Raw genomic sequence first — 17378 nt, forward strand, 5'->3', positions numbered from 1 at the left:
TCTGCTGTGCCTGGGAAAGCAGTGGAAGATGACCCATGTACTTGGGCCCCTGCACCCACATGGGAGACCTGGAAGAAGCTCCTGGCTCCAGATTGGCACAGCTCCGGCTTTTGCAGCCATCTATCTCTCTGTAACTCTTATCTTTCAAATAAAAGAATCTTAAAGAAAATAATTTTAAAGGACCGTAACCTTGAGTTACACCAGGGACTCTAATCCTCGGTGAAAGTGAGCATCACCTCGGGAAACTTTAGAAACAGCGATGAGTAGAACCCCATCCCCTAGTATCTTGATTCAGCTGGCCTGGGCAAGACCTCAGCAGCACCTTTTTTGAAGTTTCCCAGATTCAAGCAGGCAGCCAGGATTTCACAATCACTGATCTAACAATCAAAATACAGAACTGTGCTTTTAAATATTCTCTTATGTGAAAGTAACACTTTCTTAGGTAAAATAAAAAGTATTTAAAAAAAAAATCTGGGGGCTGGCACTATGGCATGGTAGACTAAGCCTCCACTTGTGGCACTGGCATCCCATATGGTGCCAGTTCAAGTTCTGGCTGCTCCCCTGCTGATCCAGCTCTCTGCAATGGCCTGAGAAAGCAGCAGAGGATGGCCCAAGTGCTTGGGCCCCTGCAGCCGTGAGGAAACCCAGAAGAAGCTCTTGGCTCCTGGCTTCGATTGGCCCAGCTCCAGTCATTGCAGCCATTTTGGGGAGTGAACCAACGGATGGAAGACCTCTCTCTGTCCCTCCTTTCCTCTGTAACTCTACCTCTCAAATAAAGAAAATCCTTTAAAAAAAAAAAAAAACAAAAACAAAAACAAAAAACCTGTTTCTAGTCAGTATAACAATTAATGAAAAGTCACATAAAACACTAAATTAGTCATAAAATCATTTATTTGAAGCTATAAAAAAGAGGCAGTATAGTTGACAATTTAATTAGGAAAGAATATTTAGCATGTTTCAAAAGATTTAAAATAGGAGCAGGACACTTTACAAAAAGGTGTGTGGCAAATAAAATTCTTAAACTATAAGTAGAAATGTAACATTACAGAGTATCTTATAAAATACACAGACAGAAATATAAAAGGACTATGTATGCTCTAAGCCTGAAAATTATTAATAATGACCAAATATTTAGTTTAAATTTACAGTTCCTTGGTAGAAGAATCATATTACTATACACAACTTTCAAAAGGGAGACAATATTTTCCAATTAACCATGCGTGGTATCATCTTCTACAAAGTCTTTGGCCATCTCTGCTGTGATCACATCAATATGACTAACCTGAAAGAATGAAAGTTGAAAAAAAAATCTGTTCAATTTTAAATAAACATATCAGTTACACTGTACAGGGTTAGTATTTACAATATAAATCTTAACATCTATAAATTTAACACATCAAGTCAAATGATTCTGAAATACTGAGAGGAAAAAACCCTTGATCAATGGTGACTGATCAAGGTATGTGTTTAAAAAACACTGAAGGCGGGCATTTGGCCTAGTAGTTAAGAAATCTGTGTCCTATAGTAGAATACCTGGGCATGATACCCTCTCTGGCTTCTGACTCAAGCCTCCTTGCAGCGCAAACCATGGAAAGCAATGGTGACTGGATTTCTGCCACCCACGTGGAAGACCTGGATTGAGTTCCCAGCTCCTAGATCCCACCAATGCAGGCATTTGGGAGCTGAACCAGCAGATGGGGGCTTTGTCTCTCTCAAATTAAAAACATTCTTTTTAGAGGCCAGCGCTAGGGCACAGTGGGTAAAGCCACTGCCTGAAGTGCTGGCATCACATATGGGCACCAGTTTGAGTCCCAGCTGCTCCACTTCCGATTCAGCTCTCTGCTTTGGCCTGGGAAAGCAGTGGAAGATGGCCCAAGGGCTTGAGCCCCTGCATCCACATGGGAGACCCAGAGGAGGCTCCTGGCTCCTGGCTTTGGATCAGCCCAGCTCTGGCTGTTGCGGTGATTTGGGAAGTGAACCAGTGGGTGGAAGACTTCTTCTCTGCCTCTGGTTCTCTGTAACTCTGCCTTTCAAATAAATAAATAAATCCTTAAAAAAATTTTTTTTTAATTTAAAAACTGTTTTGCATTTTAATGCTCTGAAGAAATAGTTAAATACTTACACCTTTTTGTTCAGTTTATATTACTTTGCTATTTCATCAAAGAACCTGTGCTGGAAGACACCAAGTCTAATCAAATTAAAAACAAATGTATTCAATTGTTAAACTATTCATTAAAGAAATACTGGCTAGATCAGAAAGCTACAATCTCTTAATATCATTGAAAATAAAAATCAATGCAAGGAATACTACAAAAAAATAGGTAAATTCACAGGTATATGAAGTAGGTTTTTTCTTCATAAATAAAGATTCAGATAACCAATGACTTTCTAAGTCCTCTTTCAGTGTTTAAATAACATAAAGCCAAAATTCAACAATCGTAATATATACAAACTTAAATTCCATGTAAAATAAAGTTACCTTATTTCTGAACTTTACACCATAGAATTTGTCAGCTGATTCAAGCAGTTCAGGCCTAAAAGTAGTTGTAATAAACTGAGCATGTACAGCAAGTTCCATAATCATATCTGTGAAAAGGAATAATTTAGTAAGTTCCTTTTTGGAGACAAGTCTAAACATTTAAAAAGCATCTATTTTTATTTTTACCTAGAATTCAAAACTGTTTTAAATAGCTTGTGATTTATTTTTCAAATACTCATGTATAAAAACCACCAACCTGCTTTCTTAAATTATATAGAAATCTTTTAACTCCACCATCTTAAAGTTATAGAATATAAAGTTTTATTTAATATAAAGAAAAAGAAACTTTTAACAGCATTGGAGATACCAGAGCAATGTTAAGTCTCCTCACACAATGAAGAAAAAAGAATCTTCCCTATGCTACCCACTTAATCAAAGACTTTTGGAACTAACTGATTCTATACAGAATCAACACTATTTTTGTACTATTCTAACATCAAGGAAAACAGAGACTCTTGGGTGGGTAGTGGGCATTTAGCCTAGCACTTACGCCCTGGGTCTCACATCAGAGTGCCTAGGTTTGATTCCCAGCTCTGGCTTCTAACTCCAGCTTCCCACCTGGGAAGCAGTGGTGATGGCTGAGCTAACTGGGTTCTTGCCACCCATGTAGGAGACCTGGACTGCATTCCCATTCCTGGTTCTGGCCCAGACCCAGCCCTGGTCATTGTGGGCATATGGGAACCCACCAGAGTCCTCTCTCAAGAAATAAACAAAAATTAAATTTTTGAAAAAGTGACTTTTGTACATAAATTTAACTGGATCAGGGTTTTTACTGATTTAAAAGATCTTTTTTTAATATTTATTTATTTATTTGAAAGAGTTACACAGAAAGGGAAGGAGAGGGAGGGAGGGAGGGAGGGAGGGAGGGAGGGGTCTTCCATCCAATGGTTCACTCCCCAATTGGCTGCAATGGCCAGAGCTGCACCGATCTGAAGCCAGGAGCCAGGAGCTTCCTCTGGGTCTCCAACACAGGTGCAGGGGCCCAAGGACTTGGGCCATCCTCTACTGCTTTCCTAGGCTATAGCAGAGAGCTGGATCAGAAGTGGAGCAGCCGAGACTCAAACTGGTACCCATATGGGATGCCTTCACTGCAGGCGGTGGCCCTACCCACTACACCACAGCGCTGGCCCCAGTTTTCACTGATTTAAAGAATTACGTTGGGGCCAGCGCTGTGGCGCAGCAGGTTAACATCCCATATGGGCACCGGTTCGAGACCCATTGCTCCACTTCCAACCCAGCTCTCTGCTATGGCCTGCGAAAGCAGTAGAAAATGGCCCAAGCCCTTGGGCGCCTGCACCTACGTGGGAGACCCGGAAGAAGTTCCTGGCTCCAGATCAGCACAGCTCTGGCCGTTGGGACCAACTGGGGAGTGAATCATCAAATGGAAGACCTCTCTCTCTCTCTCTCTCTGCCTCTCCTCTCTCTGTGTAACTCTTTCAAATAAATAAATAAATCTTAAAACAAAAACAAAAACAAAAAAACAGAATTACACCTATTTCTCATACAAAACTAAACTTTGTTAAACTATTTAACAAATACTATTAAATACTACTAAAAGAGAAATTATTTACTCACTATATTCCCAGACAACAGGTGAACTATCATCTTTTCAGGACTAACTACAAAACCCACATTGTACCTGACACAGCCTTTCTGTGCTGAGCATCCAGAGCCTGGTCGATCTCATCAAACAAGTAAAAAGGAGCTGGGTCACATTTCTGGATGGCAAAAATCAGAGCAAGGGCTACCAGGGATTTCTGTCCACCTGAAAGCTGCTGCATTTCTCTCATTTCACCTTGTTTTCCTGTAAATGACACCTAAAAAAAACGTGTTATGCATTTGTATCTTAGAGAAAAAAAATCACTATTATCTCTTAAGTCGCCTACAGTGTGCCAATTTAATTTGCAAAAGATCCACCGAATTCTGCCACGGTGATATTCTAAAGAAAACAGAAAGTAAAGGTACTTTACCCTGATTCCAACACCAGTGAACTGATCAACTGATGGGACACTGCTTTGTGACCCAGAACCCCTCTCACTTTCACCACTCCCTTCTCCTTCATCCTGAGACTGACTGCCTTCCACGTCTCCTTTCTTCATCACCAGAGTAGCTTTGCCTCCAGGCACTAACTTCTGGAATACTTCACTAAAGTTCTTGGATACCTTAAAAACAAAACAAAACAAAAAAAACCCCTGTCAGCTGAAATATAAATTTTGCTTAAAACAATTATTTTAAAGCAATCAGAAGTGTTTTTTAATCTTAAAAACAGAAATGAAATATTGGATCCTTTCAAGAGCCTGTGTTGGGTCTATTCTCTGTGTCAGTGGGTGGGAAGCTTTACAAATTGAGTAACAGCTGAGTCTTGGCTCTGTGTGCCTGTGCATTTTAACTGTAAGCAGAAACACACCTGCTTGAAAGTTAACTGAATAGCTTCGTATTTTCGAAGTTCAAGTACATTCATCAGTTCCATGATTGATTTGTACCCCCTATCCAACTCTTCTTGTCGCTTTATTAACTTTTCTTTCTGCTCAGAAAAGTTTACAAACTGATCCAAAGCTTTTTTGTTAACATGGCTGTACTTCTTTAATTCTGTGTTGCACTGCTCAAGTTTTCGAAACAACTATAAGGAGAAAAAAAAAAGTATAAATAAATTCACATACAGGGAGATTTGCAATGAGACTTCAAATTTAAAGCCAGTAAGATTTACCTGTTTGAGGCTCAGTGTCTGGTACTTTTCAAATGCTTCCTGGGGTAATGATCCTAGTTCTCGAATTTTCTTCATACACTCTTCTTTCTTCTTCAGTAGCATGCCCTGTCGATTTGTCATCTTTTCCAGTTCTTTAGTGTCATGATTTATAGCATCCATGTGTTCTTTTTCCATATTTTTCCAGCGTTCCATACTCTTCTGAAGCTCCTTAATTCCAGCTTCTGTTTTATCAATGGAATTGTCCAAATCTAAGGTGGGGAAAAAACAAAATTAGGCTATAAAATCTATTTTAAAGCCCAAATGTTATTTGAGCAAAGATTTTATTTTAATGGCCAAGTTTACCAAACTATATAGGTGTTAGGTTTTTTTCCAGTGTTTGTTTAAATTTTGCTGTGAAAATACATAAACTACTTAGGACAAAATTGGGCTTGTAAATCAGTCACTCCAATATAGTTTTTATTATTTTAATACTTGTTTATATAAAAAACTAAGAAATTGATTTTCTTCTCAGCAACTAAGTGACAAGAACCTTAATGAAAGCACTTTTTATCTTTTTCCCATAATATTTTACTTTATAGTTTCTAATAAAAATGTCACAAACACCTCAATAAAACAAGTAACTATTTGTTACTATTTATAATCAACCTAAACACCACTCACCATAAATTGTTTATAAATAACACAAGACACAAAAACTTATTAGCACATGCTTTTTGCCTCTTAAGGTATTTCATTTTGTAGTAAAGCAATCTCACAAAACAAATAAGGCTAACTGTAAATAATCAAAAACATTTTTACTACATAAAAATTCACCTTCTGATCGTGCCATGGTATCTTTTACTCTTTTATTGATGGCTTCAAGTTCTGATGTTGTGGCTGTAAGGACAGTACCCCCTTCTGTCTCTCTCAGTTCATTAAGTTCCTAAACACAAAAGGACCTATGAACATTAGCATTAAATCAAGTGAAACAAATTTTGTTAACTTCAAAATGGTATGTCTGCTAACAGTTTCTACAGCTGTTATATTTGAATCTAACAAAATCAAAAATACATGAATACAATGGAGTAGGGAGATTAATACTAGAAAATTTCTCAGCATCTGAGTACTACTGAGAAAATATTATTAATTAGCATTTACTGAGCACTTAGAATGTGCCATGATAGTGACCATGCAAAACAGGTACTAACACTAATGCAGACTTTATTTACATAAGAAACACTGGCTTAGAAATAATAAGTGAGAATCGCCCAAAACTGCACACTAGGTGGCAGTGCTAGAACTCCAATCTAGGTCCCTTAGGTCAGTCAGTTATGTTTCTGTCCCCAAAGCCTATGCTTTCAGTCTCTCATATAACCACTTTCAAATGGGTTACGATCATCAAGGAACCCCTAAAAAGGAACAACGTACCTGTTCTACTTGGTCCAAGCGTTTTCTCAGATTCTCATTGAGGTAAGTCTCTACTCGAGTAATAATACCTTCTAATTTAATTCTTTCATTTAGCAACTGCCTATTTTCCTAGAATTTAGAAAGGGAAATTAGTTGTCTAAATAAGCATGCACATTTCACACACAGAAACACAGTTAGTCTATTGTCTTTTCTATTACTTGTCCTCAAAAGTACTGAAATGGGGTTTTATATTGTATTCCCTCCCAAAAAAGCCCCACATTTTCTCTTATCCAGATTTTCAAATTTTTGTGCCTGATTCTTTTTGTGAAGTATGCACATAAAATGGTTTTCTTTTCCTTCTTCCTCTATTTTTGGACTCAATGTTGTTCATATCTAGAAAAATCAAATGTTATGGAGCTGGAGCTGTGGCGAAGCACATTAAAGCCCTGGTCTGCAGCACAAGCATCCCATATAGGTTCCAGTTCAAGTACTGGCTGCTCCACTGCAGATCCGGGTCCCTGCAAATGTGCCTGGAAAAGCAGCGAAGAATGGTCCAAGTCCCTGGGCCCCTGCGCCCAGATAAGAGACCACAGGAAGCTCCTGACTCCTGATTGGCTCAGCTCCAGCCGTTGCAGCCATTTGGGGAGTGAACCAATGGATGGAAGACCTCTCTCTCTGTAATTCTTTCAAATAAATACATCTTTAAAAAAAATAAAATGCTATTAAAATGCTTAATCAAAACTATTAAATAAGTAGAAAATGATGAGATCAACATACTTATGTGTGGTTTTACCTAACAAGTTCAATCTTAATGATAAATGTACATTAAGATGGAAGAAAATGAAGATTTCTTATATAATCCTAACATATACAGGCAGTGCAGAAAAAAATTCTTAAAGCCTTATTTACTGTTACAGGTATGAGGAGTCTAAGTCTCATTTTTATATATTTTTTCAATATTCCTTTCACATTCTTCTATTTAGCAAGAAAGACATTTTTCATAACAAATTAGGACTGAATTTTTTTCTGTGAAGTATACTTGCCTGCTGAAGTTGACGAATTTCATCATTCAGCGCATCTACTCTCTTCTGATCTTCCAGACTAAGCTGAGAAAGCAAATCAGTCCCCAGTTCTGCTTTCAATGATTCTCTGGTGGACTCCATTGCATGCAAACTTGCCTCCAAACTTTGTAAGCTACGTTGCTGTATGAGACAATCCAATTAATAAGAGTATTAGTCACTCTACTACCATAGCACTATAATACTGATAAGCTAACAACCTGCATGTATTTGATATTAAGGTAATCACATCAAATTAACTCAATATTAAGTGTTGCTATGGTGTTCATTAAGTTAGTATTAAGTCCATATTTTTCTCACCTTATTTTCAATTTATGATGGGCTTACTGGGAAGCAACAATTCATTATATGTTGAAGATTATCTCACCCACTAAATTGAAATTAAGACTATGTAACAAGCAAAATATGGGGGCCGATGCTGTGACGCAGTGGGTTAATTCCTCCGGCTGCAGTGTCGGCATCCCGTATTAGCACTGGTTCTAGTCCCGGCTGCTCCTCTTCCAATTCAGCTCTCTGCTAATGGCCAGCGACAACAGTGGGAAGATGGCCCAACTGTTTGAGCCCCTGTAACAGCAGGGAAAGCCCGGAGGAGGCTCCTGGCTCCTGACTTCTAATCAGCTCAGCTCCGGCTGTTATGACCATTTGGGGAGTGAACCAACAAATGAAAGATCTTTCTCCCTGTCAGTAACTCTACCTCTCAAATAAAAAAAAAAAAAGAAGAAGAAAAAAAAGAAGGAAAATAGGATGCCAAAACTACAGGATGGTAGTGGGAGAAGCACCATAAAACAGATCATGTTCCATGGCTACATTACATAAAACTTTTTATCCATATTCATAACAAAAAGTTGCCAGTTAATATTGGGATGGTACTATTGTGGCACTTATTTATTTAACTCTTTATTATTGGTGTATAAATAGTTTTGGTGAAAACTGCTTTAAGTTTAAGAGATAATAATATAAAGTATCACCTGTAGTAAGAGTTTGCTTTCTATTCATTTTAATATTTTCGACAAAATATAATCAAATGAATTCAAATAACTCCTTAGTACTTCTGGGCAAAAGTGATTACTGACAAATTAAATACTGACAATCAGATAGTACTATTACGCTACAGCTCAAACTCCCTATCTATCCAATGAAGATGGAAAATTTAAATGCAGCCTCTAATAGAAGACTCTGGGTGCCCAATGTTGTTAGTACAGAATAGATGAAGAGATTCAGACAAATGGGTCAACTCAAAAATGAAAAAAATTCAATTCAAGGATAACCTATATACTATATGACCCACCCAAATCTCTAACAAAAGGCATACTTACGAACCTTGGGCATAAAAGTTTTCTCTGACTGCTGCCTCTTCTCTTTCAGCATCTTCATTTCTGATAATATGCTATCTCTGGATGCTTTAAATTTCCTTTGCTGGGTCTCTATCTGCTGCATTTGGTTCATCAACTGATCAATTTCATTATTAATCCATATACAAGGCTAAGGAAAATTCTCTCCAGATTATAAATACATCAATAAGTTCTAAATTCTCATTAGTTCTTAAAAACACAATACCATATAAACATTTATCCCTCCCCCTTTTCTTTAACCCTAGATAATGGTTATTTCCTCAAATTCATAGACCATAAAAATGCTAATTATTAAATGTATCAACTATAAAACATTTTAGCCTGTCACTTCACTCTCAAAATCTTAAAATAACATATATACTATTTCATTTGCAACTACACACACACACACGTTCTTGAAAATTCCTAAAGGAAGCTCAGTGAAACCTAACAGTATCACATATTTTAAAATACCTTTTCACCCAACAAATATTTAATATGTAATGTAGTATGATAAAATCACTACTTCAAGGAGTTATGTAGGCTTTGCCCAACGTGAAAGAATAATTCAGTTTAGCTGAATTATCAAATGCAGTCTTCCTTTTTCTTATATTTCTTCATACTAAAAAATTATTTGAAAGGCAGAATGACAGATAGAAAGAGCAAGTAAAAATGAGATCTTCCATCTGCTGATTCACTCCCTAAATAGCTACAATAACCAGAGTCAGTTCAGGCCTGAGTAGGTACCAGTACTATCTGGGTTTCCCATCTAAGTGGCAGGGACCCAACCACTTGGAACATCATCTGCCTCCCTCTCAAGCACATCAGCAGGGTGTTAGGATCAGAAACAGATGAGCCTGGACTTGAACAGCCACTATTAACATGAGACACAGGCATTCTAAGCATCAGCTTAATTCACTGCACCACAACACCCATCCCTTTTCTCATGTTCTTTGCCAATTCAGGAGCTCTCTCAGAGTGATGCGAGGAGCCATGTAAAAGTCAAAGCTAAGATGCTAATAATTTCTTCCTCTGTCATTACTTGCACTGATAACACAGAAGCCATAAACTTAACAGTTTTATAAAGTTGTGTTTCACTTAATAATGTCCTTGAAGCAGTAAAAATTAACTTTATTCTCAATGCTCAAGAGTTTGTATTTGTAATACTGTCTGACAAAATGATAAGCACACATCAAGTACTTCTGTCTGATACCAAAACATCTTGTGATTTTAAGAAAATGTAGAGGCAAGGCATCACAGCGCAGTAGGTTAAGACACTGCTTGGAAAACCTACAGCCCACATTGGACTGCTGGCTCAAGTCCCAGCTCCTAAGTCTTCAGATCCGGCTTCTTGTTAATGTGCTTAGGAAGGAAGCAGATGGCTCAAGTTGTTGGGTATCTGCCACCCACAAGAGAGACCCAGATGCAGTTTTGAGCTCTTGGCTCCAACCTGGCTCAGCCCCTGATGCTGTGATGAGCATTTGGGTAGTGATCCAGCAGATGAAATCTTTTTCTGTCACTCTGCCTTTCAAATATTTCTTTTTCTGCTCACAACTGTACAACTGTGTCAGTTGTGAGCTGAACAAGTCAATCTTCATGTAACATCATTTTTACCTGAAAGAAAACAAATTTTAACTACAGTTATTCAGTTATTTGACAGTCATTTTCTCTGTTAACACTAAATCTGCACTGAATCATCTAAGGATACATGGACATGTTTCAATTGTAATGGACACTAATTCCAGTATACCTGACTTCTATGCAACATGTGGCATTACTGATGTAATCTTTTACCCTCCTCCTTAAAACACTATTCAATTTTCCCTTTTACAATTCATTGACCAGGCCTCTCAGTTTCTGTTCTCTGATAACCTTAAATTCTGAGTCTGTTAGGCTTTTTTCTCCCTAAAGAAGATGTAATGGTATTAACTATTTAACAGTTAAGTAAAGGGTCAACATTAAGAATTCTTAGTTTTTTCCCCTTACTCTTTAGAAGTTAAATAAACAAACATAAGCAATCCTATTAAATAAAGGCCAAAGTGAAATATATTAAATTTGCCCCACTGTAAATAAGCAAAAGATTATATACTGCAACCAAAATGTTCTTTCTCCACAGCAACCATCAAGCACAAAACAAAAAGATATTTTCAATATTTCTGCGCAGGTTTTCATTGAGCTTTGCTTCAAGCTCACCTAGTTCCTCTTCTGCTTTTCTAACATCTTTCTGTAATTCAAGTCGAGACTTTCTTGTGTCATAATAACCTCCAGTTAGAGCACCCCGATGACTGACTTGGTCACCTATAAACAACATGTAGGAAAAACAGTAACTCTATATGTTTCTTTATTCAATGAGAAACTGATATATAACCAAAAAAACTCATCTGAAGGCTTAGTTACGACATCATAAAATTTAAAAGGAAAAGAATTCAAGTTGCTCTGAAGAAATTTTCCTTTCCAGTGCTGAAATTTTAAGTCTTAAGAAAAATGTACCTTTCAGAATAGCCCAAACATTGGCCAGAAAGCAAGTGTTTAAGATTAATAAGGACAAGTCAGTAGCTTGAATTCCTACTGGCAGTATTTGGGGAATACTGAGTATAAAAGTAATGGCAATGTACTAACACATTTAATAAACATGAATCCATGAATCACAGGGACACAAATGTGAAAAGGCTATTCTCTACAGATGAATAAAAATTAATAAATGTAGAGGCGAAGACAGAATACTCATCTTAGAAACCCCTAGGGTAATTGACGATCCAGGCAAAGGTCAACAAAGGACATTTAAAACTGTTGGTAAAAAAACAGGCACTGGGAGGCAGGTGTTAATCTGCAGAACTCAGATTGGAGTGCATAGGTTTTTGATATTCAATTCCAGCCCCAACTCCAGAGTTCTGCTAATGCAGATCCTGGGAGGAAGCAGTGATGTCTTGGTTCCTGCCACCTGGATTGAATTTCAGGCTCCTGGCTTAAGTCCGTGGCCCAGCCTGGGGCCACTGTAGGCATTTGAGGAATGAACGAAGGGTAAGGACTTTCTTTTCTCTCAAATAAATACTATTTTAAAGAGTCTCTGGGTTACAAAAAGACACACTTTAAAAAAAAAAGTATTTGAAAGGCAGAGTGACAGAGAAAGGGGGAGAGATCCTCTACTTGCTAGTTCATTCCCCCAAATGGCCACAACAACAAGGTCTAGCTAACACTGGCAGCCAGGAACCGAATCCTGTCTCTCACATGGGTATGCAAGGGCCCAAGGACTTGGGCCATCTTCTGCTGCCTTCTAGGAATGTTAGCAGAAAGTTGAGTCAGAAGCCTTGTACCAGAACACGAACCAGCACTCCAATATGGGATAATGGCATGTCTGTGGCAGCTTGACATGCTGCGTAATACAAGCCCCTGATTTAACATGGCCTAAAGGGATAATCTCATATACCACTTAATAGCGAAGGGGAAATCATATTTATACTGAGATATCTGCTAATAATATCACTAACAGTAGCAGACATCATGATTTGATGAGGTACACATCACTTATATAATACTCATGCTAAGAATATTTAACCTGACCCTAGCAATGCTGAAGTAACAAGACAAATCCAGGAAACCAGGTATTTTATGGGAAGAGCACAAGAAAGAAAGAGAGGTGTTATGGTCCTATACATGAGGTCCTCCAAAAGTTCATGAAAAATACTTACATGAAAAAATTGCATGGATTTCAAAATTTTCTAGAACAAAAACTTTTTTTTTTCTCTTTGACAGGCAGTTAGACAGTGAGAGAGAGAGACAAAGAGAAAGGTCTTCCTTCCATTGGTTCACCCCCCAAACGGCCGCTACGGCCGACACGCTGCGCCAATCCAAAGCCAGGAGCCAGATGCTTCGTCCTGGTCTCCCATGCGGGTGCAGGGCCCAAGGTCCTGGGCCATCCTCCACTGCTTTCCTGGGCCACAGCAGAGAGGTGGACTGCAAGAGGAGCAACCAGGACAGAATCCGGTTCCCCAACCGGGACTAGAATCCAGGTGCCGGCGCTGCAGGCGGAGGATTAGCCAAGTGAGCCGCAGCGCTGGCTGAACAAAAACTTCTTTTAATTTCATTTTCTCATGAACTTTTTGAAGTACCCATATAATTATATAATTAAAGAGTCTAAACAGAAGACACTACATACATCACTGACTGGATGTTGGATAAGAAAATTTTAGCACTATTGAGAAAATTTGAATGCAGACACTTTTAGATATTATATTAATGTTCAATTTCTTGGGTATAATAATGATATTATGATTACACAGGAAAATATCTTTATTCCTAAGGAGATACATGTTTACGCTTTAAAGATAAAGGGTCTTGATGCTTACAATTTATTCTCCAGATGGGTCAACAACATGTAAATATGTACAGCCTAAAGGGAAGGTTACCTTCCGTCTTTAATAAATAAATTAAAAACAAGAAAAAAAATAATAAGAGCAGGTGAACCTATAATACCAGGGCTTCTTTTTTTTTTTTTTTTTTTTTTTTTTGACAGGCAGGGTGGACAGTGAGAGAGAGAGTTTGGTTCACCCTCCAATAGCCACCGTGGCTGGCGCGCTGCGGCCAGTGCACCGCGCTGATCCAATGACAGGAGCCAGGTACTTATCCTGGTCTCCCATGGGGATGGGGTGCAGGGCCCAAGCACTTGGGCCATCCTCCACTGCACTCCCTGGCCACAGCAGAGAGCTGGCCTGGAAGAGGGGCAACCGGGACGGAATCCGGCGCCCCGACTGGGACTAGAACCCGGTGTGCCGGCGCCACAAGGCACAGGATTAGCCTAGTGAGCCCCGGCACCGGCTGTCACAGATCTTAAGAGATTATTTATATGTATCAGTATTTCAAAAATATGGCAATTTGCTACACTCACTGCTAAATCTTCGTTTTGACTAAATTAAAGTCACTATTCCATAATTAAGAAACACTGTGGTAACTATACCAATACAGTTTCCTTTGTGACCTAAAGCATTTTATTTTATGCATTTAAAAATTTTGAGGGGGCCAGTGCTGTGGTGTAGTTGGCTAAGCCTCCACCTGCAGCACCGGCATCCCATATGGGCACCAGTTCGTGTCCTGGCTGCTCCTCTTCCAATCCAGCTTTTCTGGATCCAATCCACTATTCTGGTGAAGTAACTGGATATGGATTTTCAAATACTCTTAAAAGACTATGATTCTGAATTACTATGTAAGATATACTCATCAGGTGTGTATACAGCTCAAGTGATATATTCCCACACAACTTAATGTTGTGTTAAATGATTCATTAGAATTTAACTGTCCAAATATAAGAATTAGTATCACAAACCTTCCAAGGTTATGCAGTCCATAGTGAAAGCACGGGCTAGCTGGGTTGAAACTTCCATGCTCCGACAAATGAGAGTCTTTCCAAACACATGTTTGAAAGCCTTATCAAATCTGGGATTGTACCTCAGTTTACTGATCATAGGAATAGCATCCTAAAAATGAATATTTTGCAGCAAAGGCAATCACAACATAGTTAATTAGAAACTGTTCAGAGAATTATGAGTCTTATCTTTACGAAAAACAAACAAAAATGCATCTGCATTTCAGAACTACTGGTTTTCATACTGAAGAAGTTAGGACAATCTTTCTGCTGAAATATCCTGAAAATTTGGCTCATGTACTCTAAAATTTTCAATAGCACAGTCCAGTGCTAAACAGCATAGTGGCTAGGAAGCCAGACTGCCCAAATCCAGATCCTGGTTCCATGACACATATGTGCTCCAGAAAAGTTGCTCAATTTTCAATGTTCCTTTATCACAAAACTGTGCCAAAAATAGTCCCTTCTTATAAAGTTGTGAAAGCTACGTAAGTTTATGTACGCAGGGGACAAATGGTTGGCCTAGAAGTTAGGACAACCACATCCCATAATGAATTACCTGAGTTCGATTCCCAGCTCTGGCTCCTGACTCCAGCTTCCTGTTGATGTAGACCTCAGAGAGCAGCAGGTGATGGCTTGAGTAATTAGGTTCCTGCCACCCATGCAGAAGACCTGGATTTAGCTCCTAGCTCCAGGCCCTGGCTCAGGCTGGGACATTGTGGGCATCTGATGAGTGAACCAGTGGAAGGGAACAGTCTGTCTCTTTCTGCCTCTCCTAAGTATGTATGTGTGTGTGTATGTATATGAATATGATTTATTTATTTGACAGGCAGAGTTACAGAGAAGGGGAGAGACCTTCCATCTGCTGGTTCACTCCCTAAATGGTTGCAATGTCCAGGGCTGGCCAGGCCAAAACTAGGATCCTGGAACTTCATCTGGATCTCCCAGGTGGTTGGCAGGTGTCTAAGGACTTGAGCCATGTTTTGCTGCTTTCCAAGGTACAACAGCAGGGAGGTGGATTGGAAGCTGAGCAGTGGGGACTACAAATAGCACTCAAATAGGATGCAGGTGGCAGCTTAATCTGCTGTGCCACAATGGTGGCCTTAAGTATTTTTTAATATGCAAAACACTTAGGGTATTATCTTTCACACAGAAGGGTGAAGTGTAACCTAACAGTACTTCTTCAAAATATTTTAATTTTATATATTATACCTGAAATAGATATTCAGAAAATATTCTTTCAGATAAATTTATTTTCATTGTTCCTACTCTTCTAACAATCAGAACAGGATTTCTGATAATTATAAAATTGTGAAATACATATATGCACTAAATGTTAACTGTAAGCTAATAAAAACATCAACACAACCACTACACAGCACAATAAACTGAACACTGAGGACATCAGAGAAGCCATGAGTGTGTCCCTTTCATAATCACAGAGATTACCTGCCACAGGCAGTGTCTTTGGTTTAATCACTTCCATTTTTGTTTTTGTAAATGGAACCACATTACAGGCATTCTTATGTGACTTGCATTAATGGCACTATCATGTTTGTGAAACAATTTTCCTTCCCAACATTTCAAATATAATTTACAGATTTGAAAGCAAAAAATGCTGTACCCTGTATAGCTTGTAAGCTTCTCAATGTTCCACTTAAATTGCAGATCATTCGCACAGGGTTTCAGCCTTAAGAAGATGAAATTACTACCACCATTATGAAGTCAGATATCTCAAAGCAATTACATTTTTCAAGAATAGCATCTGAAGAATGAAAAAAGTGTCCAAAGAATATTTTAATCCATATAAAATGCACTGGCTAATACCAAAAGCAACATGCTTTCAGAGTGTATAATCTTGCTAACCACTTTTAATTTATAAGCTCTTTTAGGAGTATATTCAGTACATGTTATTTCATGTTAATCTAAGATTTAAAAATTTTAAAAGCCTACCAAAAAACATGAAAAATACTTCAAATGACAGCTCCTCAGGGAATTTTAAAATCTTAACTTTGTCACCCCTGGTTATATTATAAAGTATCCTGTACTTATGCATTTTAACACTTTACAGATTTGAAATTTGCTTTAGGTATTGGCTGTGACCTTGTTTACCTTTTCAATTCCACCTAGCACTAACTTCAAGGGCAGAAAGGCATGTTTGTTTCATCAGTCAGCAAATTCCAATGTATACCACCTGGGCACTAATACGTGTTAAACAGACTATATGACAAACAGCAACTTAATGAAATGTAGATCTTAACACAAATTGACTCACATTGGTTTCCGGATAGGCAGTATCTCTAACATCTAACTTGTTAAGAGGCAGAAAAGTAACCTCTCCAGGAAGATTCATTTTATTAAACTCCATTAAAATCTTCGTGCTGACTTCATCTGAATCAACAATGTGATAAAACAACCTACAAATAAACAGAGTAAGACACATCTTTACTATAGACTACAGAGTGTTTTAAACACTGAAGCAAAAAACAATGAAACCCAAATGGTATGGAGATAAAAAACCTACTTAAAAAATTCTAGTGGGAGAAGAGAGAAAACCCAAAATGAGGTAATTTATAGTTTCTTCTCCACACTGAAAGGCAGACAGAAGAGAAACACAGAGATCTTTCTTTCACTGGTTCACTTCTCAAATGCCTACAACAGCCAGAGCTGGGCCAGGCTGAACCCAGGAGACAGAACTCAAGCCAGGCCTCCCATGCAGTTTTGTGGCAGGGTCCCAACTACTTGAGCCACCACCTGATACCTTCAGGCTGTACATTAGCAGAAAGCTGGATAGGAAGCAGAGCAGAGATTTGAATCCAGGCATTCTGATAAGGGATGCAGGCAACCCAAGCAGTACAGAAACCACTATGCCAAACAACCACCCCAGTTCTGTTTTCTGTAATTAGAAAATAAATATTTAGCATTTGCTTTTTTTTTTTTTTTTTTTTTTTGACAGGCAGAGTGGACAGTGAGAGAGCCA

General features: G+C 38.4%; 1 protein-coding gene across 1 annotated transcript in view; it reads right to left on the reverse strand.

The window, feature by feature from the left end:
* Positions 1 to 873: 873 nt before the first annotated feature.
* Positions 874 to 17378, reverse strand: part of SMC3 (structural maintenance of chromosomes 3) — a 45736-nt gene continuing 29231 nt past the window's right edge. Inside the window, exons 17-29 of the mRNA XM_002718739.6 lie at positions 16674 to 16815; positions 14363 to 14513; positions 11188 to 11340; positions 9032 to 9183; positions 7676 to 7834; positions 6654 to 6761; positions 6060 to 6168; positions 5247 to 5494; positions 4947 to 5159; positions 4510 to 4701; positions 4179 to 4356; positions 2480 to 2586; positions 874 to 1282 (exon numbers count right to left, since the gene is read on the reverse strand). Of these exons, the coding sequence (XP_002718785.1) occupies positions 1211 to 1282; positions 2480 to 2586; positions 4179 to 4356; positions 4510 to 4701; positions 4947 to 5159; positions 5247 to 5494; positions 6060 to 6168; positions 6654 to 6761; positions 7676 to 7834; positions 9032 to 9183; positions 11188 to 11340; positions 14363 to 14513; positions 16674 to 16815 (1984 nt within the window). The 3' untranslated portion in view covers positions 874 to 1210. The remainder of the gene's footprint in view (positions 1283 to 2479; positions 2587 to 4178; positions 4357 to 4509; positions 4702 to 4946; positions 5160 to 5246; positions 5495 to 6059; positions 6169 to 6653; positions 6762 to 7675; positions 7835 to 9031; positions 9184 to 11187; positions 11341 to 14362; positions 14514 to 16673; positions 16816 to 17378) is intronic.

This window comes from Oryctolagus cuniculus, chromosome 15 (genome assembly GCF_051225735.1).
Source record: "Oryctolagus cuniculus isolate XC-2025 breed Fujian yellow rabbit chromosome 15, ASM5122573v1, whole genome shotgun sequence".
Lineage (NCBI taxonomy): Eukaryota > Metazoa > Chordata > Mammalia > Lagomorpha > Leporidae > Oryctolagus > Oryctolagus cuniculus.